Source organism: Lepidochelys kempii, chromosome 16, assembly GCF_965140265.1.
Source record: "Lepidochelys kempii isolate rLepKem1 chromosome 16, rLepKem1.hap2, whole genome shotgun sequence".
Classification (NCBI taxonomy): domain Eukaryota; kingdom Metazoa; phylum Chordata; order Testudines; family Cheloniidae; genus Lepidochelys; species Lepidochelys kempii.
The window spans coordinates 18,461,288-18,487,059 of NC_133271.1; the positions used below are offsets into that span (position 1 = coordinate 18,461,288).

The 25,772-nt window shown below is 54.9% G+C and overlaps 1 protein-coding gene across 1 annotated transcript in view; it reads right to left on the reverse strand.

Annotated features, from left to right (window-relative positions):
• Nucleotides 1-2,403: 2,403 nt before the first annotated feature.
• FIBCD1 (fibrinogen C domain containing 1) overlaps nt 2,404-25,772 on the reverse strand; it is a 43,763-nt gene continuing 20,394 nt past the window's right edge. The window contains exons 4-7 of the mRNA XM_073314478.1: nt 25,035-25,171; nt 11,501-11,597; nt 8,884-9,063; nt 2,404-8,163 (exon numbers count right to left, since the gene is read on the reverse strand). Coding sequence (XP_073170579.1) covers nt 7,904-8,163; nt 8,884-9,063; nt 11,501-11,597; nt 25,035-25,171 — 674 coding nt within the window. The 3' untranslated portion in view covers nt 2,404-7,903. The remainder of the gene's footprint in view (nt 8,164-8,883; nt 9,064-11,500; nt 11,598-25,034; nt 25,172-25,772) is intronic.

Sequence of the window (25,772 nt, forward strand, 5' to 3'; positions counted from 1 at the left end):
TCAGATATAGGTGAGAGGTTTTTCACAGGAGTGGGTGGGTGAGATTCTGTGGCCTGCGTTGTGCAGGAGGTCAGACTAGATGATCATAATGGTCCCTTCTGACCTAAATATCTATGAATCTATGAATCCGAGAGTTACTCCTAGATTGTAACTGCCTGCTTGATGGTTTCTTGTCGCCATCTCGCCGAGGGGGTTGCTGCAGGCTCTAGGTGTGCGTGAACAGTGCCATGCACCCATGGGACCTGAAACTACATCAATTAACGGCAAAAGAGAGATCCCTTCAACTGCCGTCCGGCTGGGACACCAACTGACCACCCATCTGGAAAAGCCTCCGTGGCTAGTGGGACCTTACGTGCCCAGATGGTAAACCAACTCCACTGGGCCAAGGAAGAGAGGATTCCAGATCAAGAGACTGTCCGTTCCTACGTCATGGCTGGGCTAGAGCATGAGGAGTGAAGCATCTCTCCAAGGCATGCAGCACCAACGCCATGAAGGGATGTGTGGGTTCAAATCACCATAAGGGATTGCACCTGGAGAGCCTTCTGGAGCATGGGGGTGATGCACTGTGACCAGCCACGAGCTGCCACTAGGCGAGCAAGCAGCTGTGTTCTGCACCAGTTGATGTTTCCAAGTGGCCTTCAGTGGTGGCCCCAGGGAGAGCATCAGTGCGCAGGGGCCGGACTGTCTGCACAGCGGGAGGAGGGGCCTGGCCAAGTGGAGATGGACAAAAGGGCTCACGGTCACGGCTGGTCTCTGGACACCCCAAAGCAGCAGGGGGTCTAAGAAGGACCCCCTGAATTGCACACACATATAGCACTGGGACTGAAGGTGCTGGGTGGCATTGGTTGTTGTGACCCTCTGCCTGGCCCCCACCCCTCCAGCTTCCAGCTCTGCTCCATGAGGGCAAACTTTTCTCATTGACGTTCCTCCCTAGCCAGCTTTTCTGGGAACCATCCCTGCCAGGAGCCCAACGAATTGTCCAAGTCTCTCCCTTCACCCATCTCCCATTCCCCCGCCCCAGCCAGTGTCAGATGCAGGATGCTCAGCCGCAGCGCCCACCCCAGCTGGGAAGGGCTGCAGGGGGAAATGCCATTCTGCATTGGCTCCAAATCTGCACTGGAGCGGAAGGCCTGGCCCATGGCTGGTGGGCATGATGTGCGCCTCTCTGCTAGCCTGATAAGGCTGCTGTTGAATGGGCATTGCCCCTCAGTGTGAGACATCCCCCCCCCAACCTTGTGCCCTTGGCCCACGGCTCATCAAGAGGGGGTTAGCAGGAACAGGGAGGTGGCTGCATTCTTTGGCAGCATGGGGTATTTCCTGCGTGTCTCACCTGTCTCAGCCAAGAAAGCCTGGGCTGGGTTTGTATTTCTGGCGTTGATTTTCCTTCCCCCAACCCATGGTGCAGGTTGTGGTTTACCAACCACTCTTCTGGCTCCTTGTCTTCTGGCAGCATGGCCTAGTGGAACAAAGGTGGGCCCGGGAGCCAGGAACCCCTGAGCTTTGTTCCTACTTCTGCCACTGACTCTCTGAACAGCCTTGGCAGGTCACTTACTCTCTGTGCCTCAGTTTCCCCATCTGTAGAACAGGGATGTTAACACTGACCTGTGTCATAGAGGGGTTGAGAGACCCAACTAATTTTTGTGAAGGGCTTGGAAATCCACCCCAATGAGGTGGATTGAATTTGGGGCCAGACCCTCAACTGCAGTAAATCAGCAAAGCTTCATGAGCGCTACACGGTCGTACGCTGGGTGAGGAGCTGTCCCTTTAAGACGCTAGCCATAGAAATGATCTGGGCTTTTATATTTAGAAAAGCAAATATGCTCGTTTAACCTCTGAACTGAAGCTGCTCCTCTTTCAGAGCAGCTGCCAAGGTGCAGCAGACGGGTTCCCGGCAGGTTCGATGGTGGGAAAGGCTGCTGCCGATCAAAGCTCGGCCAGGCCGGCAGTAATTAGTCCTAGTTTTCTTCAAGTGAACCCACTTCCTCCTGCCAGCATGGTAAATTCTGACGGAGGCTGGCGCCGGTGCAGAGAGCCGGGTGGCGAGAGCCAGCATACGGGAAAGGAGCATGCAAGGGCTGGGTGGGGAAAACACTTCCAGGGGCATTAGCTGGAAGCGTGGCCTTTGGGTAATTCTAAGTTGTTGGCAGCAGAAAGACACCTAGGCCCAGCCCTCTCTGGGGTTGGCATAACAGGGAGGGAGGCAGGCAGGCAGGCAGCAGCTGCTGCAGTCAGCTTTGCTCCGCAGAGCCATTTCTCTTTCACGTAAGCAGTGCTCCCTGCCAGGAGCTGCTCTGGGCACGCGAGATGCTCCCAGCGCTGAGAGCCCCAGGGAAATGACCTCAGCTGGGCAGGGGGGTGCGATTGGAGGTGGATGGAGACCCAGACGCAGGATGTACAGAGTGATGAGTTCCTTTTATTAAGGAGTTTTTGGAAGTCCACATGAACAGCATTTGACACCAATCACACACGCGCTAGACTTCATTGTACTGCTAAACAACACAACCCGTCCACTAGCTCAGACCTGAACATACAGCCTTGTGGCCCCAGCTCCGCCACGGCCCCCGGGTGCAACGGGCTGGCTGTGTGAAGTCCAGCTCAGGAAACTGCTTTGTCCCCCCAACTTCCAGAACCTCGAAGGGCAGGCACGGGTGTGGCACCTGCCTAGACACCCATCCTTGTCCTCTGGCTACCCAGGCTGGTGAAATTAAGCCAGCACCCTGCAGCATGGAAAACTGCTGCACCAGCCCTGCTTGATTCTGTATGGGCCAGGAGCCAAAGGCAGCAATCCAACAAGTGTTGGTTAAAGGGGCTCCCATCTAACCTGAGCCCCTGTCCCAGCTGGCCTTTTACCAGCCCTTTGGTCAGCGTGCCATATGCTGCTCCAGACCAGCTGGCGGCCTGGGTCTTCCTACGCTGCAGGTTTGGAGGCTGCAGGGTTGGGGGCCAGACCCTCAGGAAGCTCCTTGGAGGGATATTGTATGCACTGCAGTGCCGCCTTCTCCCAGCACCTGGTGTCTGGCTGCATTTGTCCTGCCCTTCCCAGACCTCACCCCCTTCTTGCTTCTCTCCAGGGGAGGTGTCATCGTAGACAGGTTTTAGTCTAATGCCAGGCTGCAGATTGATCTGTGCACTCTTAGAGCTAATCCCTGGAAATCCTGGGGCCTCTGATTGTATTAAATACCTCTCATGCAATTCAAAACAAACTCATTAAGGAGTCCTGGGTGACCAGGGCCAGTTACACAAAGTGCCCAGTGACTGAATGAGCACACAACTTTCACCTTCCCCGACCCCCAGGAACAATGGCCCCGGGAGGAAACACAGGAAGCCAACGCACGTCTTTTCCCCACTGAGCAAAGTTCCTTGAGTGCTACCATGTTCCCAGGCTGGCGGCTGGCTGGGCAGTCTGGGTCTGTAGTCAGGCGTTCCCATCCGTCCCAAAGGCAAATGCTATAAAAACTATTTACAGTTTGTTCCAGTGAAATAAAAAACAAACCAACTGAGAAACATTCACAGGTTTCCCCTCCACTAGGACAGCTGCTTCTCTAGCTCTGCTCCCGGCAATGCTTGACCTCCCCTCTCCAGCAGGTAGCTTAGGTCAAGGTGGAAATGTAGATAACCCTTAGGTAGGTAGCATAGGTCTTTCCTTGTGCAGTAAAAGCAGACATCAGGTCTGAACTGATGTCATGTTGTTTAATTAATCTAACCCAATCAGTGTGCAGCTCTGTACAGCAAGTGTATCGCTAGGCTTGGAAGGATTAGTTTGTGTATCTGTAAATGTTGCAGTAAATGTCAATTTCACTGTACCCACACAAAGGGAGGAGAAACTATTTCCATTGGTGATCACTGAAATTTACAGATACACAAAGTAGAACTTATTAGAGCTGAAGGATCTTTGTGTATTTTGATGTGTGATGTTGACAGCTTGTGTTTTAATGGTGGTTAAGTTTTAACTTTTTGAATCTCAACATCTGTCATTCAATAATTGTTTAACCCTTCCCTCCACAAAATTTCCCATAGCTGTGGACATTTAGATGGATAATCTAAAACAGAGCTTAAAAATAAACCTTGATATTAGCTGTCAATGTTCTAAAGAAATGAAGATGGAGTTCTGCCAGGCCTATGTCCAGTGCAGTCTGGGTGGAAGGAAAAGACATATTTTAAAGCTGGTGGGTTTCACAGTAACAGAGGTGCTACTGAACTGAGGCAGGCCTCAGATGTTCAGGATGGAAACTTGGACCCCATCAGAGGGAAAACCACAATAATCCCAAATGTATAATGCACCCTGCCTCGCCAACACACACCACTCAAGAAAATCCCCTCACTGTGAAAAAACTTTCCCCAAATGCTCCCTGTTAGTTCACATACAGATTTACAGAGAATTTTTTTTAATGCGTAGAGAAGTATAAATCTCTAATCCACCACCACTGCCTGAAACACACTTAATCACTCTGCCTCAGTTCCTCATCTGTACAATGGGCATACATTGAGCTTTCCTTCCTCTCACCCGCTGTCTGTCTGGTCTAGACTGTGAGCTCGTCAGGGCAGAGACGCTCTGTGTCTGCACAGGGCCTGGTACAGTGGCCTCAATCTACTGCAATAGACAAAGTGAACAGTAACTTAGTGAATTTCATTATCCTTTCAATTATGTTCCTTTCCTCCTGCTCCCCCCACTCCCAGCAGAGTGCTCTGATCCTGGGTGGTGTATTCTTTGAATCCTTTTGTCCAGCAACTGATCAGAGTAATTTGCAGAGGGGTTGGGTGAGGAGGGTCTATGGGCATTTTCTCTCCAGGACTATTTAAAAAAAAATACAGCCCCTGTGGCTGGCACCTGGTGTCTTTCAAAGGCCAAAAGCAACCCTCTGCCCTTCTGAAATCTCCCTCTACCCTGAGGATGGGGGAGAACGCAGCCCCAGCAGAGGTAACGAAATGCCCCATGCTTTAGTAACCCTAAGAAGAACTCTGATTTGGATGCCTGCTTTACAGCCCCCATCCCCCTTTAAATCCAGCTGTTTTCTTGCCTACGGGAGTGTCCTACAAAGAAGAGTCAGCTTCCCTTGGGATAGCCTTCTTAGGCAGCGCCAGAGCCCACACCTGGTTCTGTTTAAATCCGTCAGATCGCTGCTCAGGTAGCTGCTCGCCCCTGGCAGAAAACATTCAAAAGAACACAGTCATGAAATGTCAGTGCCAGAGAATCAGCCTGGCCCGTAACGTGGTGGGAGGGAAACGCAAAGGCATGAGAAGTCAGAACGAGCAAAGCACAAAACTTCTTCGCACTGCTCTCTTGTAAATGGTGCTGCCAAGTGCCACCAGCAGGGGGAGTTGGCACCACTGAGTTGCAGGGATGATGTCTCCAGAGTGATGCCCCACAAACTGGAAGGCTTTGAGCATTTTTGTGTGGTTTGGCATTAAACAAAATCCAAACGAGTTCCTGATTGAGACACCTGTCTCTAGCATGCTCAGGTCTGGCACTAAGAGGATGGGGGAGGGGCTTCCTTCTCATGCACCATTTAACCCTTTCACACCACAGCGTTCAGCAGCACGCCCTACCATTAGAGATTCCAGTACAGACAGAATATGGCCCAATTGTCTCCCGTGTCCTGCAGAGCAGATGGGGATGGAGCTCTCCTGTGCTGGCAGGGCTCTGCTCCATCCTCAGCATCTCAGGCAGGAGCAGGAGCGTTCCCATTTTCCCCTCACCTCTCTTTCATTGTAAGTGGCTGGACGTCTACCTGCACCATGGCTTCTGCAGAGTGCTGCCGACAAAGCAAAGCCCTGAACGCTGGGGATTGGGCCCGGAGAAACCTGGGCAAGGATTCTGCTGCTGACCATCTGGCTTGACTCTGAACAGCTTGGGCTATGAAGTGCCTCCTTGACAAGGGAGCAGGAGGACTGGCTGTGACTTACGCATTCCACACAATGGCTCCTCTCAATCCTCTTGGCTCGTCCCTGTTCTCCGTGACGTCCCAGAGAACAAGAATTCTTGGAGCCCCTCTGTCACCAGCTGTCTGGTCTGATCACCGTGAAGCACCGGCCGCTGGGATGGGGCTGCGACGCGGTTAGCCACGCCTCACAGATATTACACCTGGCTCAGGGTTTGGGCGGGGGGAGGTTTTAAAACCTTCATGGGATTTGAAGAAATGAAAGGCTTGAATATCTGCAGGTGTATAAGCCAGAGCAAGGTTTGTGTGGGCTGGAAATGAAGGCCAGCTCCCCATCCTCTGCACCTAGAGAACAGGGGCAGGGATCCCCCCCTGGAGAACCAGCGGTTCTTCCCTGCAGCCAGCCTCTGACGGAGCTGGGGGAAGATCACGGCTACCGTACAGCTAAGGTCACATTTCCACAAAGGGGGTCTGGGTTTGCCCTCTTCCGAGTGGGTTTGGTCAGCAAAAAGACTCCATGAAACGTAACCCCTAAGCGTTGCCTGGGAGTGACAGCTGGCTTCCCGCTTGCAGCCCTCCCACCTCCAACGCTGCAGTCGTGAGCTTTGCCCCACCGCCTTGGCCAACCATCCCTTCTGAGGGGTCCAGCCAATACTCTCTGGGTGTCTGAGCCCAAGGGCTGGGTGGTGCGCAGTGGCAAGCGCACCCACGTGGGATGTAGCGATACAGCGAGCCCGATGGGGCCAGGAGAGCTGGCGGACTGTTTGGGGTCACCTCCTTCTCAGTTCCAAGATTGAATTACTGTCTCCACCCCCGCCCCCGCCCCCGGCCTGGAATTGCAGACTGCGGGAGGGTTAGTTGTTGCTGGGCCTGGGAACGTCACTGGGACAGAGGCTGCAGCTGCTGAGCGTCAGCAGAAACTGGATTTGGGATGCGGGGCCATTTTGAATGGGAGGAGGAATTGCTCATCAGTCCAGAGGCACACCCAGGCTAAACCGCGGCAGAAAGCTAGGCCAGGTGCCGTATCCCCCCCGCCCCGGATAGATACAACCCTACTCCCTGATGAAGACTTGACGCCCCATCGCCAGTGGAGCCTTGGAGCCAGAAAGCGAGTGGCTGGTGGGGAGGAGGCAGCTCCAGTGAACCCAGGGTGGGTACAAAGAATCTGCGCTGCCCCCTTTCTGCGGTCTTTGTGTGCCATTTGCTGAGCCCCTGGGGCTGCAGTTTATACATGCCACCCTTACGGCGTCAGCTGGGGCCCCTGCCAGCCCAGCTCTCTTGTTCTGTGCTGGGAGCCCAGCTCAGTGCAGGGAATCAACACGGCGGGCGGACGGGGTGGGGTGGGGGGGGTCTTCTAACGGCCCAGCTGGTATTGCGTGCAGGGGCTGGGAGTGGGGCCTCCTGGGTTCTGTCCCCGCACCAGCTCTCCAACGCCTGTCCCCATGGCTTGCCCTTCTCAGTGCCTGCTGTACCCCCTTGGCAAAACCCACCAAGAACTACAGGCCAGCCGCTGCCTCCAGGGACTGTCACTAACGGCTCAGTCGCCTCGCGACGGGTCGAGTCTCTCCACGCCCTGCTGGGGCTTTCCCAAGGGATCTTCACGGGCCGCCTCGCTGGAGCTGCCCTGTAATGACAAGCCAAGGCCCAGCAGGTCCAGGCGGCTCCCCACTGTGGCACACACCTGAGCCCAGGGTGCTGCTGGCTTGTTGGAAGGGGGGAGGCAAAACACAGGGGGGCCGACTCCACCGCCGGGGGGGTGCACGTCCTTGGAGGTGCTCGGAGCAAGGAGGCAACAGCGACCGCCTCTCCCCTTGGACGCACCCTCAGAGGAAGAGCCACCCCTCCCCTGGTAGGGGGCTCCCACTGGGCCCCCTGTCCCGCTGCTGACAGCGCGGCCCAGAGCGGTGCATTATCAGAGGGGCTTTTCACCCTGGCTGCCCCCGACTCACGGACAAGACGACACCGAGCTGTGGGGGAGGGGGAGAGGGAGGAAAAGGGGGCAGGGGAGGGGTCGTGCCGTTGGGCTAATTCTCCTCTCTGACAGGCCGGGCCTTCATCTCGGTGAATTTGAGGGAGTACTGCCAGCCGGTCCAGGAGGACCACTCGATGCCGTCGGCGTAGGAGCTGTGGTGGCCCTTGAGGTACTGCCCGTTGAGGTTGGAGGTGTGGCAGTTACGGTACCACCAGGCCCCACGGTAGAAGGCGGCACAGTTGTTCTCCGAATGGTCGTTGTCCAGGTCTTTGGTGGTGAACTTCATGCCGTTGTGCTTCAGGAAGGAGTCCCCTGCCGGGCGAGGGGAGAGCGGCCATCAGCAAAGCCCCTGCCCATCGCTGCTCGGCCCCGCTCCCGCCCCGGCCCTGCTTTTCAGCCTCCCGCATTCCCTAGACTCAGCCTCAAGCCAGCTTCCCTTGTTGAACGGATACGTGCGGGAGCGGGCACAGGTCCGGCCTCAGCTTGGATTCCAGCTGCCTGGCTAGAGCCCCAGGCAAAGCCGCAGTTTGCACCAGTGCAGTGAGCGGCTCTGGTGCAAACAGCGGCTTGGAGCGGCTTTGCCTCTCTGCCCTCTGGGTCTGCCCTGGTGACGGAGGCCTTGGAGGTCAGGGACTCGAGAGAGTGAGAGAGGCTGAGCAGAGCCAGGAGCAACAAGCTGTGCAAACTCCCCTTATTGCTACAGTCCTGCAAAGGCAATTCTGGTCCCACCAGTTGCTCCCCCTGCTAGTCCACTTTTAGGCTCCCAAATGCTTTGCTGATGTACCTCACTCCTGACCCCACTGCCCGCCATCCCAGGCCTCCCTAGGGCTGGTGTGAGCTTGTTTTCCTCCCTGTAGCAATATGGAATGAATGGCAAAGGTTGGGGCTCATCGAAGGCAAAAGGCTGTGGGGCTCAACGCAGCGACAGCAGGGAACGAGGCCTTATCTCCCCTTCCCACCTCGTTCTCCCCGAGCAACGTGCTCTGGGCGGGGTGGGGACCGGGGAGCGACCCGTGAGCAGCACAGACCGACCTGCTGTTCCGGAATAGTCTGCGATGGTGACCGGGTAGCCGTCCTCCTCCGGGTCCACGGAGAACAGGCCCACGCCGAAGGTGCCGTACTGGGCGAAGGCCGTGCCGTTGTCGAAGTCCTCCAGGTCGATGCGCAGCTCGTAGCTGGCCTGCGTGGTCAGGGCATGGAGCCGCGCCAGCCCTGTGGTGGTAAAGCAGGAGTCAGTCGTGGGCACTGGCAGCAGGCTCACCACGGACCTGTGAGTAATGAATGCTGGGCAGACAGCAGAATGCTTCGGCCATCACCCCGCCCTGGGTGACCCTCCTGAAAGGGGAGATGGGGAGGAGAACTGAGGGACAGAGGGAGCAAACATGAGGCTCCCCCAAACAGGCCGCTCCTCATCTCCAGAGATGGGGCGGGGGGGGGGGCGTCCTTCGTCCAGCTGAGTTCAACCTGTCAGGTTAACAATCCACTGCAGCTAAAGCACCCCCCCCAGTCCCTACAGGGGTGGTGAAGGACGGGGCTTTTTCTGCATGTCAGTCCTGGCTTGGGGAGCAGATCCTCTCTCCCGGACACGCCAGCACATGCGGGGAGCTCTGCAGTCCGTTTGCTCATCTACTAATGAAGAGGGTATTTAATGAAATGTCTCAGGAGCCATCAGTGGCAATAAGTGACACTTCCCAAGGTGAGTCTGGGTCTCTTTCAATTCTCTCCCTTCCCCTCTGCCTGTTTTCCAGGATTCGAGGCCATGCTCACCTTGTGGAGCAGAGTGCATGCTGTGGTGGCTCTAGAAGCACCTGGTGAGTTCCACCTACGGCCTGGGGTGGGGAGAGGGGCCCTCCACACTGCAGCTCCTGGCTTCAGCTGCTGAGCTGGGGCTTGTCCTGGTGGAAGCGCTCAGCATGCATTGCAGCAGGGGGCTGTGCCCGCAGGACTGGGGGAGGCAGGCACTCCTAAGGGGTTGCCCTGACATCTCACTGAGCAATCATCCTTTGGAGATTTCACTCCTAGGAGTCGGGGGAGGAGGGGAAGGGTCTTTAAAGACAACCCGGAGCTGCCTGTTAGCAGGAGCTGGTTTTAAAGTATCACACAGTTGCAATTGTATTGAGAGACTTAACATCTTCCTGTCAGCCAGTGGCGACTCTGCCTCCCCACCTCCTCCCCACCCACAGCCTCGCTCTGCTGTTCAGAAAAGGAGGCCAGGTGCCTCCTTTCCACAGCTCAAGTGTGGCCCTTGGCTTGTTTGCTACTGATTCCCTCCCCACTGAACCTCCTCTCCTGAACCAGCAGTCCAGCCCCAGCCCTTCACTGGTCAGCTGCTATTAGCCCCCGAGACAGCCAGACACACACACACAGAGCAAGCCCCTTTAACAGGCCCGCACACACTTGAATTAGTAGCTCCTCTCCTGCCGGCATGGCTGGCACAGGGTTCCTGCATGGGGGAGCCCTCAGATAGCGCCCCTGGCCCTAACCAGATTCAGAAGCGCACACACGCACACACACATCCCTGGAGGGTCCTGGGCCCCACTGCGTTTGCATCAGGATACCAACCATGCCTGGGTGTCCATGCGGCAGGGATGGCTAGTAAGGGGCTGGGCTGGGCTGAGCGTGCTGGTTGCTGAGCAGCTCGCCTCACCCTTTGTGAAGTTTTTGGCGTCCGTTTCCTCAGCCTCAGGGAGGGCCAAAGAGCCCCGGAGGCCTCTGCTCGGCTCGTCTGCTTCCCCCTGCGCTCCTGTGGTTGCAGCATCCCCGCCTGGCAGTGCAGCGGGCGCAGGGAGTGAGATCCCTGCAATGCCACCTGAGCCCCGGGCCCCCTGCCTGCCGGCCGCGAGCTCCCTTGGGAATACCAGCACCTCAGCACAGAGCAGAGGGCCAGGTCGTTTGACAGGGGCTCTTGTAGGACGTAGGGGGTGGTACGGCCTGCAGGGGTTGGCTTTTCTTGTCTCCGCTGGGCCATAACCTAGAGTCTCTGGGCAATACCCCCAAGGGGCCAAACTCTGCCCCTCCCCGAGGTAATGCTGTGACTTTGATAGTTACCCCAGGGATGGATTTGGCCCTGAGTTTTTTAGGCCGGCTTTCTGTGTTAGAGTTGGACCCGCTTGACTGCGTACCAGGCCCTGTTCTGCTAATGGGGATTCTCCTGTCGCTCAAGAGGCTTCAGGAGTAGGAGGCTCTGCTGAGTGGATTAGTCACAGCCACATGCGGGCACAAGGTATTTAGCCACCTCACACAGCATCCTATTGTCTCCAGCTCCCCCCTACCCACCCCGCCTTCATATCTGCAGAAAGGGGAGTGGGCTGCTATTAGCCACAATACACCCTCTCCTGCTGTCTCCAGATTGGGCCCCAGCCCTGCCCCAGGTCCCCGCTGTTGCCAGGAGGAACGGTGCATTTTCCCCTTCCCCCAGTGCTCTCTAGCACTGTGGATCCCAGTGGGTCCAACCCACATGTGCAACCTCCATTCCCCTCCCCAGTTGCTGGTTTGATACATCAAAGGACTTTTCTGTTCTTCTCCCTAGATAAAATACCATGGACGAGAAAAGCAAGCCCCCCCCTTCCCCCCAACATGCCAAGGAGAATTTAAAAGGACCCTGGGCCGATGGTTTTGCTAGCCTGTGCAGTGGGCTGGAGTGGCGTACCTAGCCAGTGCTCTCCAGTCAGCTTCCCGAATCCATCCCGGTATGCTTCCCATCCGCGGAAGAAATTCACCGAGCCGTCCTCCCGCCGCTGGAAAACCTGGGGAAACAAAAGGCACAGCCAGCGCCGGATTTAGGGGCAGGGGGCACCAGGCTTGGGGTGCTGTTGGGTATTCAAAAGTGTAACAAATGGAAAGGAGGGTGCCAAAGACACTCTCCAGTTGGGGCGCCATTTGGTCTAGGGCCAGCTCTGGGCACAGCAGCTAGGAAGTGAGAGTTCGGAGCTCGTCCCCACTGCCAGCAGTTCCCATGAGGAGCCAGGCATCCTGCTGCCTTTTCCATGGCGTGGCTCTCTGCAGAGCTGTCTCGCTCCAGGAGCCCTTTATCAGACTTGGGCGCAAATCAAACCCTGTACACTCGCTAATTACATTGGAACTATGGCGTGTAAGGGGACGTGCCATGTCATTGTCGCCCATCTCCTAGGGATGGGAGAATCTGCTCAGAGCAAAGAATTCACTTGTTGTCTTGCCCAGAACGCCAACTTTCATTGGTGTCTGAAACCCCCTGGGTTAACGTCAATAAAAACGGGTCCTTCTGCTTGTACAATGATGCCACCCAGGGGAGGACACAGAAGCATCAGTTTGCAAAACAACAGCCAGTGCCCATGACTGAGTGAGTGCATGATCAGTGGCTGGGTTGGGGGGTGGGATAGCTCAGTGGTTTTTGAGCATTAGCCTGCTAAACCCAGGGTTGTGAGTTCAATCCTTGAGGGGGCCATTTAGGGGTCTGGGGCAAAAATAAGGGACGGTACTTGGTATGGTCCTGCTTTGAGCAGGGGGTTGGACTAGAGGACCTCCAGAGGTCCCTTCCAACCCTGATATTCTATGATCACAGGAGACCCAGCCAAGATCCGGGTCCCCTGTGCTCAATGCTGTACCCTCACAGAGTAAGAGACTGACCCTGCCCCAAAAAACTTACATGCTAAGTAGATGTGACAGCCAAAGGCGGAGGGAAGGGCAAATGTCGTTATTCTCATATTACAGGTGGGGAACTGGGGCACCGAGAGATCAAGCGAGTTGCCCAAGGTCACATAGCAAGTCTGTGGCACAGCGGGGAATTGAAACCATGTCTCCTGAGCGTCAAGAGCCCTAGCCCTGAACTACTTGCTGGTCAGGTAAATCCTGCAGAGCTGCTTTATTTTACTCCCATAAATGGATCCAGAGTTAAGTGATCGGGGAAATCCAACTGTTAAGCATTCATCACCAACAGGATCTCTGCTCTGTGTTTGGTAGCTGCCTAGTGATCAGGATGTAACTCCTGGAGCCGGGGTAAAGTATTGATTTCCAAGGACACTCACCCAGGAATTGTGCCCTGCTGTGTGTGTACCAAGCTGGATTTATTTGTAACTATCCACCAGACAATGCAGATGAACGATTCTCAAGTCTGTGGGTTTTTCCTCTCTAGCTAGCTACTTACGTCTCCTCCCTGTAATATCTGAATGCATGGGCTTATCAGTTTTCAGACACATTCAGTCTATCTAAGATCCTTATAGGGTTCCTGTTACCATAGTCTCTGAGCCTCTCACAAGCTCTAATATATTTATCTCCACAACCCCTCTATGAGATGCAAAAGTGCTATTATCCCTGTTATATGGGTGGGGAAACTGAGGCACAGAGCAACTATTGACAGGAAGTCTGTGGCAGAGCAGGGAATGGAACCTGGGTCTCCTAAGGGCCAGGCTAAAGCCCTAACCACTGATCCATCCTTCCTCTTTCTGAATGAGCTGCAGCCATGCAGTGACTCCCCTTCTTTGCATGTGAATGTGGGGATCTGGCTGAGGAGCAGCCGTTCCCCCAGCCTCCCGGCAGGCAAAGACCCATCTCCATGAACATTTGTCAGTGAGAAGGGGCACGCTGACCATGGTATGGCCAAAGTGATGCTCCCCAGCAATGCTTTGGTGCTGAGAATTAGCAAAAGAAGCAACCCAAACCACCAGCAGCTCCCCCGAAGCTCACTCTCTCAGAGCTGGGGCTGTGAGCTGGGGTGGACTCTCCTGATACGGCCCCCTCAGAACTGGGGTCAGATGGAGCCAAGATGCCCTTATATAAAAGCTGCTTCCCCCAGCAGCTGGCTTGGGTGCCCGTGATCTTTGGCTGATGAACCTTTGGTCTCTCACATGTTAATATATTGTCCCCTTGTGTTTTTTTCCCTTCTATTTTATCGTTGGACTAAAGCATCAGCTATCGACAGGGATCCAGAAAATGCTGCCTCTTGTCTCACCACTGCATTTAATTAAGCCTCTGGCCCCTGATTAACTCTGTTCAGCTTGGCCAGTTCAGTCTCATAGACTCATAGTTATTAAGGTCAGAAGGGACCATTATGATCATCTAGTCTGACTCCTGCACAATGCAGGCCACAGAATCTCACCCACCCACTCCTGCAATAAACTTCTCACCTATGTCTGAGCTATTGAAGTCCTCAAATCGTGGTTTAAAGATTTCAAGGTGCAGAGAATCCTCCAGCAAGTGAACCGTGCCCCATGCTACAGAGGAAGGCGAAAAACCCCCAGGGCATCTTCCAATCTGCCCTGGAGGAAAATTCCTTCCTGACCCCAAATATGGTGATCAGCCGAACCCTGAGCATGTGGGCAAGATTCACCAGACAGACACCCAGGAAAGAATTCTCTGGAGTAACTCAGATCCCACCCCATCTAACATCCCATCACAGGCCATTGGGCCTATTTACCATGAATAGTTAATGATCAATTAATTGCCAAAATCATGTTATCCCATCATACCATCTCCTCCATAAACTTATCGAGTTTAATCTTGAAGCCAGATAGGTCTTTTGCCCCCACTGCTTCCCTTGGAAGGCTGTTCCAGAACTTCACTCCTCTGATGGTTAGAAACCTTTGTCTAATTTCAAGTCTAAACTTCCCGATGGCCAGTTTATATCCATTTGTTCTTGTGTCCACATTGGTACTGAGCTTAAATAATTCGTCTCCCTCTCTGGTATTTATCCCTCTGATATATTTATAGATAGCAATCACATCTCCTCTCAACCTTCTTTTGGTTAGGCTAAACAAGCCAAGCTCCTTGAGTGTCCTGTCGTAAGACAAGTTTTCCATTCCTCGGATCATCCTAGTAGCCCTTCTCTGTACCTGTTCCAGTTTGAATTCATCCTTCTTAAACATGGGAGACCAGATCTGCACACAGTATTCCAGGTGAGGGCTCACCAGTGCCTTGTATAACGGTGCTAACACCTCCTTATCCCTACTGGAAATACCTCGCCTGATGCATCCCAAGACCACATTAGCTTTTTTCACAGCCATATCACATTGGCGGCTCATAGTCATCCTATGATCAACCAATACTCCGAGGTCCTTCTCTTCCTCCGTTACTTCTAATTGAGGCGTCCCCAGCTTATAACTAAAATTCTTATTAATCCCTAAATGCATGACCTTACACTTCTCACTATTAAATTTCATCCTATTACTATTACTCCAGTTTACAAGGTCATCCAGATCCTCCTGTATGATATCCCGGTCCTTCTCTAAATTGGCAATACCTCCCAGCTTTGTATCATCCGCAATCTTTATTGGCACACTCCCACTTTTTGTGCCGAGATCAGTAATAAATAAGATTGGTCCCCAAAGCGATCCCTGAGGAACTCCACTGGTAACCTCCCTCCAGCCTGACAGTTCACCTTTCAGTAGGACCCGCTGTAGTCTCCCCTTTAACCAATTCCTTATCCACCTTTCAATTTTCATATTGATCCCCATCTTTTCCAATTTAACTAATAATTCCCCGTGTGGCACCGTATCAAATGCCTTACTGAAATCTAGGTAAATTAGATCCACTGCGTTTCCTTTGTCTAAAAAATTTGTTACTTTCTCAAAGTCTGTCTGGAGGAGAACAAAAGGAGGCCTGACTTCCAAAAGTGCTGAGTGCCCACAACATCAGCTGAGGTCACTGGGAGGCGTGGGCTCTCAGCACTTCTGGAAATCTGGCCTAGATGCAGTGAGGTCTGGAGGTTAAAGCACAGGTCTGTGTTCACTTCCTGGGTGATCTCGGGCAAGTCAGTGAAACTCTGTGTATTCCATTTCTCTATTGGTGTGTCAAGGTGTGAAGTGCAGGAATGGAGCAGGGAGGGACAAAGGGGGTTTCAAGTCACCTATCCACTCCCACAGCCTGGGGATGGCATGGTCCCATGATATTAGTTAGAGCAGCCCCGGGGTTGCTCTAACTTAGGCTTTGCTTCATGTGACTCCCTGTAGCAGTGCACTCTGGCAGGGCCTCCCCCTCCCACCCCAAGGCCAGTACTGTCCAGTAGTCAGACACCAGTGAGCCAAACCCCTTTGTGCAGGGGGTGTTCCCATCAGTATGGCATAAAGAGGCCTTGGCACAATGGTGAGTTGGCCCCTACTCTCTACATACATCACGGGGATAATGCCAGGGAGGGGAGGAGTTATTTAAGTTAAGTGCCAAGGTGGACACGAACAAATGGATATAATCTGGCCATCAACAAGTTTAGGCTTGAAATTAGGCAAAGGTTTCGAACCATCAGAGGAGTGAAGTTCTGGAACCGCCTGGGGGCAAAAAAACTAACTGGCTTCAAGACTGAGCGTGATAAGTTTATGGAGGGGGTAGTATAATTAGACTGCGTACAATGGCATGTAGCCAATCTGCGACTGCTAGCGGCAAATATCTCCGACGGCTGGTGATGGGACACTAGCTGGGGAGGGCTCTGAGTTATTACAGAGAATTTTTTCCTGGTGTCTGGCTGGTGAGTCTTGCCCACATGCTTAGGGTCTAACTGATCACTATATTTGGGGTCGGGAAGGAATTTTCCCTTGGGTCAGATTGGAAGAGACGCTGGGGGGTTTTCGCCTTCCTCTGCAGCAAGGGACATGGGTCACTTGTAGGTTTAAACTAGTGTAAATGGTGGATTCTCTGTAACTTGAAGTTTAAACCATGATTTGAGGACTTCAGTAACTCAGCCAGAGGTTAGGGGTCTGTTACAGGAGTGGGTGGGTAAAGTTCTGTGGCCTGCGATGTGCATGGGGGTCAGACTAGCTAATCACGATGGCCCCTCTGGCCCTAAAGTCTATGAGTTTAGAGCTTCCACATCTGTTGAACGGGGATGTAGCTGCCCTTCTCAATGGGGTGGGTTGAGATGCGAGATCAGATTGTACCCTTGCATGCCCTGGTGTAAATCCAGAGTCCCTCCGGATGGCCATCGGGGTCACTTGGCAGGGAGTCTGGCCCTCGGATGAAGGGTGCCCCAGCAGTGCCTGCTGATTGGGTTAATGCTGGGCATTTCTGCCATTAGCTGCACACCCAGCTCCTGTGCACTCCCTCAGGGCTCACCCTGAGCAGATGGGTAACTTCAGCCAGCTGATCTGGCCATGTTTCTGGCAGCATTGATACAGCACCACTGGTGTGCATCACCCCCTGCACAGGCTTCTCCAGCAAGACCCTGCAAGCAAGCATTTGGCAGAGGTCTGCTGTCCCGACTTAAGGGTAGCGTATGGCAGACGTGGGGATGGGGGTGCTGCATGGAAGAGGTGGCCAGCGCTCCCTCTGATCCATGCTGTACTTACCTTCTAGAATTAGAGCCTTAATTTTTATCCTTGCACTGAGCACTTGAGAAGCTGCAGTTAAGCCCTTTTAAAAGGGCTTTCGTTGGACTCAGCTGACGGGAGGAGGCTGCTTGGCTGGAAAGGGGCCCAAAGCTGATTTCCAGGAGGGATGTTGGCTCCGATTGGCTGCCATGATCCTGTGCGCAGAGGGAGGGAGTAGGGCAGGGGCAGAGGCAGCCATGAGGCTCCCCTTTAAGCTGCTTTGACCTTAACTTGTAACTAGGCCAGTTGTCTGTGCGCTGCTCAGGGCAGCGAGGGGCCCATCTTCACCAGCTCAGGGCCCCAGGAGGGCTTGGCGATTAGAGAGATGCTCTGGCAGCTTAGCGACATGCAGAGTTCTCTCAAGAAACACCGCGGTGGGTATCAACACACCTTCCTGATCCTCCGGAGTCCTGAGCAGGGTTCATCGCCATGGTGGGGACAGCTGGTGCTGGGAACTAGTGGCCAGAGCAAGGGGCTAGAAGCAGGAACTCCTAGGTTCTATTGTGGATCAGAGCAGGAGTCGCTGCTAGTTGGGGCAGGGGACTGGGGAGAGTTTCTAATGGTTGGAGTAGGGGAAAGGGAATCCTGCTTCGGCCATTGGCCGTGCCCCCACTCAGTGCCTCGGTTTCCCCCCCACTTTGAGATCCTTACATGACACAGGCTACTTGAGTGCAGAGTATTAGTCCATGGCCCTGCTTGTGGTTGGGTCCATGCTGGTCTCTGCTGTGAGAGCACAGATCACAGCGAGCCTTCTCGGGTGAGGTGTTGTCTGTGGGGGTGTGCGGGCCATGGGGTGGGGCACAGAGCGAGGAGAGGAACAGCATCTGGCTGGCTGATGTACCCAGAACTGAGGGTTCCTGTGTCTGAATTCAGGGGCTGAGATGTCCGCTCCTAGCCTAGTGAGGAGAGGGTTCGGCTGCCCTGCAGCTGAAGCCAGAGCAGGGGGCTGAGGAGAGTGGTGGAAATCTAGCCAGGGGAGAGGGGAGATAGCAGGCTGAGGCATGTGGGAGAGATGGGGCAGGTGTGGGGGAATGCTGTTGCTCTAGGTCTCTCCAGCCTGAGGCAGGCAGGCAGGCAGCAAACAAGCCAAGGGGGGTGGGGGAGCATAGTATTTGCTGTAGCTTCAGCAGCTCCATCGCTGCTCTTCTCCAGCTCATAAAATATGGATCTCCCCCTCTTAAGCAAAAAGGATTTGTTCCCCTTCCCATTAAAGTCAGAGCTGAAATATTTATCTTTCCTGCTTACCGTCACCCTCTCTGCCTGGAGTCACTCGCCTTTCGATTGTCACTGTAGAGTTACTGGTGCGCAAAGCACCATCCCTGGGGGCTGTAGCGGGGCCCGGGCAAAGGACAGTGAGATAAATAAATCACCATGCCCCAAACCATTGGCAGCACAGCAATGCCCAGCATCCCTGGGTGTGGGGACTCCCTCTCCATCCAAACCGGGTCCCCTTCCTCATCGCTTGAGTCAGGGGTGGGGCTGATTAGTTTTGGTCCGTGCCCAGCGCTCTCCGGGTCAGGCGGGTGGAGTGACAGTGTGCTAGAAATGGATTTGACGGAGTCCCAGACCACACACTGCCATTCTGGGCCCTTCCCCCGTGCACCGTGTGGCCAAGTCTCTGACACCAGCCTGCCTTGTTTGCTTTGGGATACAGAGCAGTCCCGAGCTGCAGGCTCTCCTCTGAAGCCCTTGCCCTAAAGGAGCCCTGGTGCTCACAGAGAATTTGCAAAGGCTTCCAACACAGGAAGTAAGTAGCAGCCCGGTTTTCTGAAGGCCTGCTTGGATACCCTCCTTAGTCATACGATTGTTACTCCACTAAATGACACGAGGTGTTAATCAAAGGTGTGGAGGGATGTCACCCGCCCAGGCAGTAGGATTTGGGTCAGCTGGTAACGTACTTCCTGCCAGGAGCCTGGTGCAGTCATTAAATGCAGGTGAGTGCAATGCTACCTTGCAGGGAGTGTGAAAACGATTAAGCCCCACACTCAGATAAGAAATCTCACATTCCAGTTCCAATCTGCACCAGTCAGAGAGGAGAGCTCTGGGCCCGGGACACCCAAAGAGGTTGTATGAGGGAAGGTAACGGCTGATGGGCCATTAAAGAGAGAACAATATGGAGTCCACCTGAATCTGGGATTCATAAATACCTTGCTCCTACTGCAGCCAGGAGAAGTTTGGGCCTCTCCCCTCCAGCAGGTGCCCTTTTAGAATATGTTTTAATCCTCATTATTAACTGTTATTACAGTAGCACCCAGATGCCGCAGCAGAGGTTGGGACCTCACTGTCCTAGGGGATGGACACACCTGGCCTGCAGAGAGTATAACTTAAACAGGGAAGACGAAGGAGAAACTGAGACACCGGGCAGGCACGTGACTTGCTGAAGGTCACCCAGCAGGTCAGTGGCAGAGCCAGGAATAAGAACCCGGGTCTCCTGAATCCCAGTTCAGTGCTGTACCCACTAGGCCACCCTACCAGCATTCACTCCCTTTTCACGCTGTAAATCTGACCCACTGTGCTACAGGTTGCGAGTTATTTGGCCTCCATGCCCTGTACATCTGACCAGACACATGGCAGAAGGCAGCAGGGGAGCCTCTTTCTCCAGTCAGACATCAGGTCAGCACCGGCACCGACTGGGCTGTAGCAGGTAAGGAGCCCAGGGGCCACTGGAAGGCAGTGATAACAGTGTGAAAGCCCCTGGCCTGGACTCATGGGCTGGGATTGGTTTCCCCCTCTAGTCTGGCCTGCTCCCTGCCCTGATGTCCTTGAGATGTGCTGACTAGTATGCCTGGGCTAGGGCCTTGGAGGAATCCAATTTCTTTGCTGGCCTGGTCTTTGTCTCTGAGCCTTGCATGCGACCCCGGGCTTAGCTCAACAGCTCTCCAGTGAAACTGGTTCAGCCACTGCCAGCACGTCCACCCACCCGTATGCAAATATCCCCACATGTCAAAAGGAATAGCTTAAAAAAATCAATCCCAGGCTGCATGACTCCAAGTGATGTGTATGACTTTACTGCAGCCTCCGTGACTCAACACCCCAAGGACCCAACACCTCCACACATTGCCCCCCTGCTTCCAGCTGAGCCTGACACCTCTTTCATCCCTGAGTCACTGATACTAGCAGTGTGCAAAGTTCAGTAACCTTCAATAGCCAAGTAGGGATAGCCCCAGATGGGGAAACTGAGGCACAGAGAGGGGCCATGCCTTGCCCAAGGCCACCCAGCGTGTCAATGGCAGAGCGAACCCCGGAGTCTTGGTTCCCAGTCCCTTGCTCTCACCACAAGACAAAACTTCTTCCCAAGGGGTAGTGAATGCTGGTCTCTTCTCTCCCCACTGGCACAGACCATGGTGGTGGTCAGTGCCAGGGCAGGTCCCGATCCTGCCAGCCATGAGGTTCTAATTGCAGGATTGGGGCCTTCCTGCTCCCACGAGCAGAGCTTGCTCCATCTCAGCCGTTTCCCCGAGAGCAGGGCTGTTCAGGGATTGCTGCCTGGGGCTGTGCCTCCGGTCGCTGCTGGCCCCAGGGCAGGGCCATGTTGTCTCGCTGCTGGCCTGGCCCTTTGAGGTACTTGGCACAGGCACAGAAGCTCTGATGCAGCCTGACACTAAATCATTTTCTTCAGCTCCCTCAACGCTGAGTGTCTAGCTCAGCCCCGGTCCCGCTGACTGGGACGGCCTTGGAGACGGTGTTTGGCTAATCCTCTCATCCCACCTGGTAGGCGGCTGCTCCCCCAGGAGCCAGGGCTGACAGCCGGAGTCTGGGGGCCTCACGCACAGTTCTCCTTAGGGAATCCCCCTCAATCTCTTCACCCCCTTCCCAAGCCTTCTCCCTCCACAGTGGGGAGGCCGAGCAGTTTCCCTTTTCCCACCCAGCGCCCCACCAGGCAGATGCACCAACATCTTGTGTTTAATGGAACAGTCCTGCCTCTGCCACGGACCCTGCCAAACCCTGGCACTGCCTGTCTCTGACTCCCAGCTGACAGGAACGCGGCACTTGGGCAGGGATCCTCAGCAGAGCTCAGCACACAGGGTGCAGGTTGGGTGCCGAACTCTTCTTGAAAATCTGGCTCCCCTGCTTCCCTTTCAGAAGCCCCCGGGATCCACCCCGACCATGTGGTTGGGGGTTATATTACCGGGCAGTGTGGTTCAGTTAATAGATGATGAGTGCAGTGGTCAGGACTCCTGGGTTCTCCTCCTGGCTGTGTGAGGTTGGGTAAGCCTCTTGGCCTGATCCCCATGGGTGCAGAGAACTTGCAGCTCCCCTTGACTTTAAGTGGGGTAGTGTGTTCTCAGCATCTCTGAAAGTCAGGCCTGCCTGCTCCGTGCCTCAGTTTCACCCTCTGTACCAATGGCATGATGGTAGTGGCCCTCCTCTGTGATCTGCACTCAGAGCCAAGGCTGATGGCCACTGTATGGCCTGGGCTCCCCAGAGGAGCCAGGCACTTGCCACGCACACTGCAAACCGCTTTGGTCTCCTCACAGCAGAGCAGCTAAGCTCCTTCCCCTCCCCCACTGCTGAAAGCTCCTTACAGGCATCAGATCCTGGGGGTTTATTTCCTCCAGCACCCAGCTGGGGGGGCATTTCACAGCCCGGTTCCAAGGGGCTGACTCACCAGCCGAGCGTGACCTAAAGGGCGCGGCCCAGACTCGGCCGGTTCTCCCACCAGCCAGGGCGCAGCCCCCACCAGTCCAACCCAAGGCGCTCCCAGCTGCAGCCTGTCTCGGAGACAGATCTCCTGGCCTCAGCATGCCTCTTCTGGGTTGCCTTAAGCTTTCCCTGAGTAATGCGTCATCTTGGGCAGGTGCCACTTCACACCTGGGGAAGCCCTGGCTGTCCTCGCAGGCTGGGTGAGGAGGCACTCGGGGAAGGCCAGGCCAGGATTTTCAGGCCCCTCCAGGGCAGTCTCAGCCTGGGGACTGTGCTGTGGTGTCTCCCCTACTGGCCTCCTTCCTCACCTCACAGCCAGGGGTGAGGGCAGCCTTGCCTCGCCTGACCCCCGGCTGAGTCTCACTGCCCTCCCCTCGTGTGCCCTTTCCAAGGTCCCTCCCTACTGACTCCTGTAGCTGGCCGGCTCCATGTCATTGGCAGCTGCACGCTGTTGGGATTAGGTGGCCTTCGTGTCACACTCCATAAAGACAATAAGTCAGCGGACAGGGTGAGGAGAGTCTTCGGCAGTTAGTGCAGGGCCAGCTGAGCCGTAGGGTGGCCAGGAGCCTGTGTCAGCCAGTAGCGCTGCCTCTAGGGGGCTTGCTTCCCCACACTGGCTCCGAGTGAAATCTTGCCCTGTTTGAGCCAGGCAGGCCACCCGTCCCCCAGTGCCCCCCTATTGACAAACAGTGTGTGGGGGACGGGTGAACCAGGAATCCTTGGCCCTGTCTCTCAGCATGTCTCCAGGGGAAATTTATTGGCATTATACTGGTTCATGTACATAATCTGACCAGTGGAGTGATGCCAGTAAATGTCACTGTGTAGACAAGCCCTTAGTATGTTCAGGTCATGGGTGGGTAGCGTCTGCTCTGGGCAGTGGGGTTGGCCCCCTCAAGGTGATGGGGAATGTACGGCCTGCTTTGGGCAGTGTCACAGGTCCCTCAGGGTGTCAGGGAAGGCAGGGCTAAGTATGGGGGGCTGTGGGACAAAGCTCCTCATCGTGGGGAAAGTGGCGCCATCTCTGGGCCCCTCAGCATGCCAGAGAAAGCTGGACCAGCTCCGGGCAGTGGTGACCCTATGAAGGGCGAGTTTTGAAGGCCAGGCGAGTGGATCTAGGAGTGAGGAGAACGGATGGGTCCTGGGGCCAGGCTTTCTCCGTGCTCCTTTTCCAGAGAAGAGAAAAAAAGCCCAGGAGTGAGTCTCCCACCAGTTCCCATTGGCTGGTCTCTGATCTCAAGTGGTGTCGGGATGGCGCTGAGGCAGATTGGATCTGATGGAGGGAGAGCGGCTGTTAATGTTCAGCCGTCACGGGCTCTTGCAACAGGCATTGTTGCAAATTTCTCCTGATGCTTTATGGAATCGAGGCCTTGGCTCCATCGATCCAAAGGAAAGAGCTACGTCCAATCAGGATTCCTCACTGACCCTTTTGCCTGAGGCTGCCAGCTCTTGACTGCACCTCCCTTTTTCTCCCCCAAGCCTGTCTGCATCCCTTCTCCCCTGGCCACTCTCTGTTCCACACCCAATCACTGCCTACCCCCTCTTCTCCTGCTCGTGCTCTCTCAGAAACCTCTGGAGCCCTAAAAGGGAGGGGGTTCTGGACTCCCCCCCTCCCCCCCGCAAGCTGGCTACGCAAACAGCAAGAGCGCTGAGAGGCGCTTGTTAAGCAAGAACATCCCTTCTGTCTCTCCTCACCTCGGCTTTCCCTCTTCCATCCCTCCTGATCAATCATTTCACCTCACCCTACACTTGCTTTGCCAGCCTCTCCTGCCTCCGGGGTCCCGCCCCGGGAGTGTGCGCCCTGCACCACCCAACCCTTCTCTGTCAGTTGGCACAGTCCTGGCCCTGCCATGCCGGGGGCTGTGGAGAAGGGACTGTTCGAGACTCTTCAGTGTGTCTCAGCTGATCCTACTTTGTGCCCCCCATCAGAGAGTGGCAAAGCACTTTTCAGACAGGCCGGCCCTGCGAGGCACGTGAACTGTCATGGCCACGTTACAGCTGGGTAAACGAGGCACAGAGATGGGAAGGTACTCGCCCACACTCAGCCAGCCCGGCAGAGCTGGGAATGGAACCCAGGAGTCGTGACTCCGTCGCCTGGGCTGGCCACTTAACGCCTAGTGTCCTCCTGCTGCTCTTTGTGTTTATGTGGCTACAGGGCAGAATATAACCCCCAATCTGTGCAATGGCAACAGTGTCCAGCTGCTCCCCCTCTTTCCTGCCCTCCTCCAAGTGCGGCATTGCAGCTGATTACTCACTCTGGATTACACCAGCCCCATCGGAGATCAGGACTCCACTTTGCTAGAGTATATCTACACTGCAATTAAAAACCCGTAGCTAGCCCATGCCAGCTGGCTCAGACTCACGGGGCTCAGGCTAAGAGGCTATTTAATTGCAGTGTACATCAATCTAGGACCTTTTGAGGTGGGAGGGTCCCAGAGCTCGGGCTGCAGCCAGAGTCAGAACATCTACACTACACCACGAGCCTGAATCAGCTGACACAGGCCAGCCATGGGTGTCTAACTGCAGTGTAGACATACCCTAACAGCCAGCCCCTGCCCCGAAGAGCTTGCCTCCTACAAAGATGAGACAGATGCAGGCTGGCAGGAAGGAAATATGGCCCTCCTTTCACTGACAGGGAAGCTAAGGAACAGAGAGATGCAGCGACTTTCCCAAGTCCCAGAAGCAGTCTGGTGCAGAGCTGGGATTTGAACCCAGATCTCATGAGTTGGAACAGCAGGGGAGAGTTTGGTGTAGGATTGTCTTTGGGCCGACCGAGGGCAGGAGATACCAGGAGGGGTGCCTGGGTTGTTCTACTGAGATGTCCAGCCCCACTGGGTCCATGCAGTAGAGCTGGATATGGATGGGCTGCCCAACTGCACAGAGCCCTACGCTCCCACCTTGGGAACTGAGTAACTCCGAGTGACTTCTAAACCCAGGCAAGACAACAGGGCCTTTGGTGTACAGCTGAACCCAACTCCTGAACCTCACAGAGCCCCCGCCACCGGTCAGCACCATCGGTCTACCTTTGGCAGTGTGTTGGCACTCTGCCCCCATGCACCAGCAGCGGATGTCTAGCTGAAGCTCAGGGAACCGCCTTCTCTATTCTCCACTGGGCACAGCCCTTGGGATCTGTTCTGTGCTGTTGCTCCCACCCCACCGTGCAAGGTCATAGGCCATTGCTTGGCAGGGTGTCTCAGAGGCTGGCAGAGTTATGCGTTAACGAGTGCCATTTCCTATGGCAGAGCGACTCAGCAATGCAGGCAACCAACTTACCGTCCACCCGCCTCCCTCCGTCGTCATGTCACAGTAGACCTGGAAGCCTGAGGGATAATGAGTGGGGAAGATGGAGTAAATGCCGTCCTCTTGTTGTCCGCTCAAGTAGATGTCAAAGCAGTCCCGGGGCCGCGAGCCTGGAGCGTGGCATGGGAGGGAAGGGAGAGCAATGTAAGGCTAATTAATTGTTTAAATTAGAGCCTCGCGGTTGGTTTCTGGCTCTCACCCCCACTGCCTGATCTAATTGGCTGCTCACGGCCCACTCAGCCCCCTCTCATCTCATTCTCTTTCCTCCTAGGCTCGGGGCAAGCAGCGTCCTAGCTGAGGTCTCGGTGGCTTCTAGGGACCATCTGTGGCAGTGATAAGGCACCGAGAGGGAGCCTGCTGGCCTCCCTGCTGGAAAGCTATGGCTAACCCACCATATGCACTCTCCCCTCTCCCAGCACCATGTCACCGAGGCCTCCCTGCCAGGCAGATGAGTGCAGTGGAAGGGGCTGCTTGCTCCCATAGCTGGTGTGGGTGTATGTATTGCATTGGCGAGGGGGCGCCTGCAGGAAGTGCAGTGTAGCTAGATGGGGGGGCAGGGGGCATACACACAGTGTATATGTATAGCACACACAGTATCAGTGTGTTTGTTGGCACGGATGCAATTTAAATATAAAATTAAAGTTGAAATTTAAATTGAAACATTTTGAGAAACCCAAATTGAATTTTTTTGGGGGGAGGGGGAATTTTCCG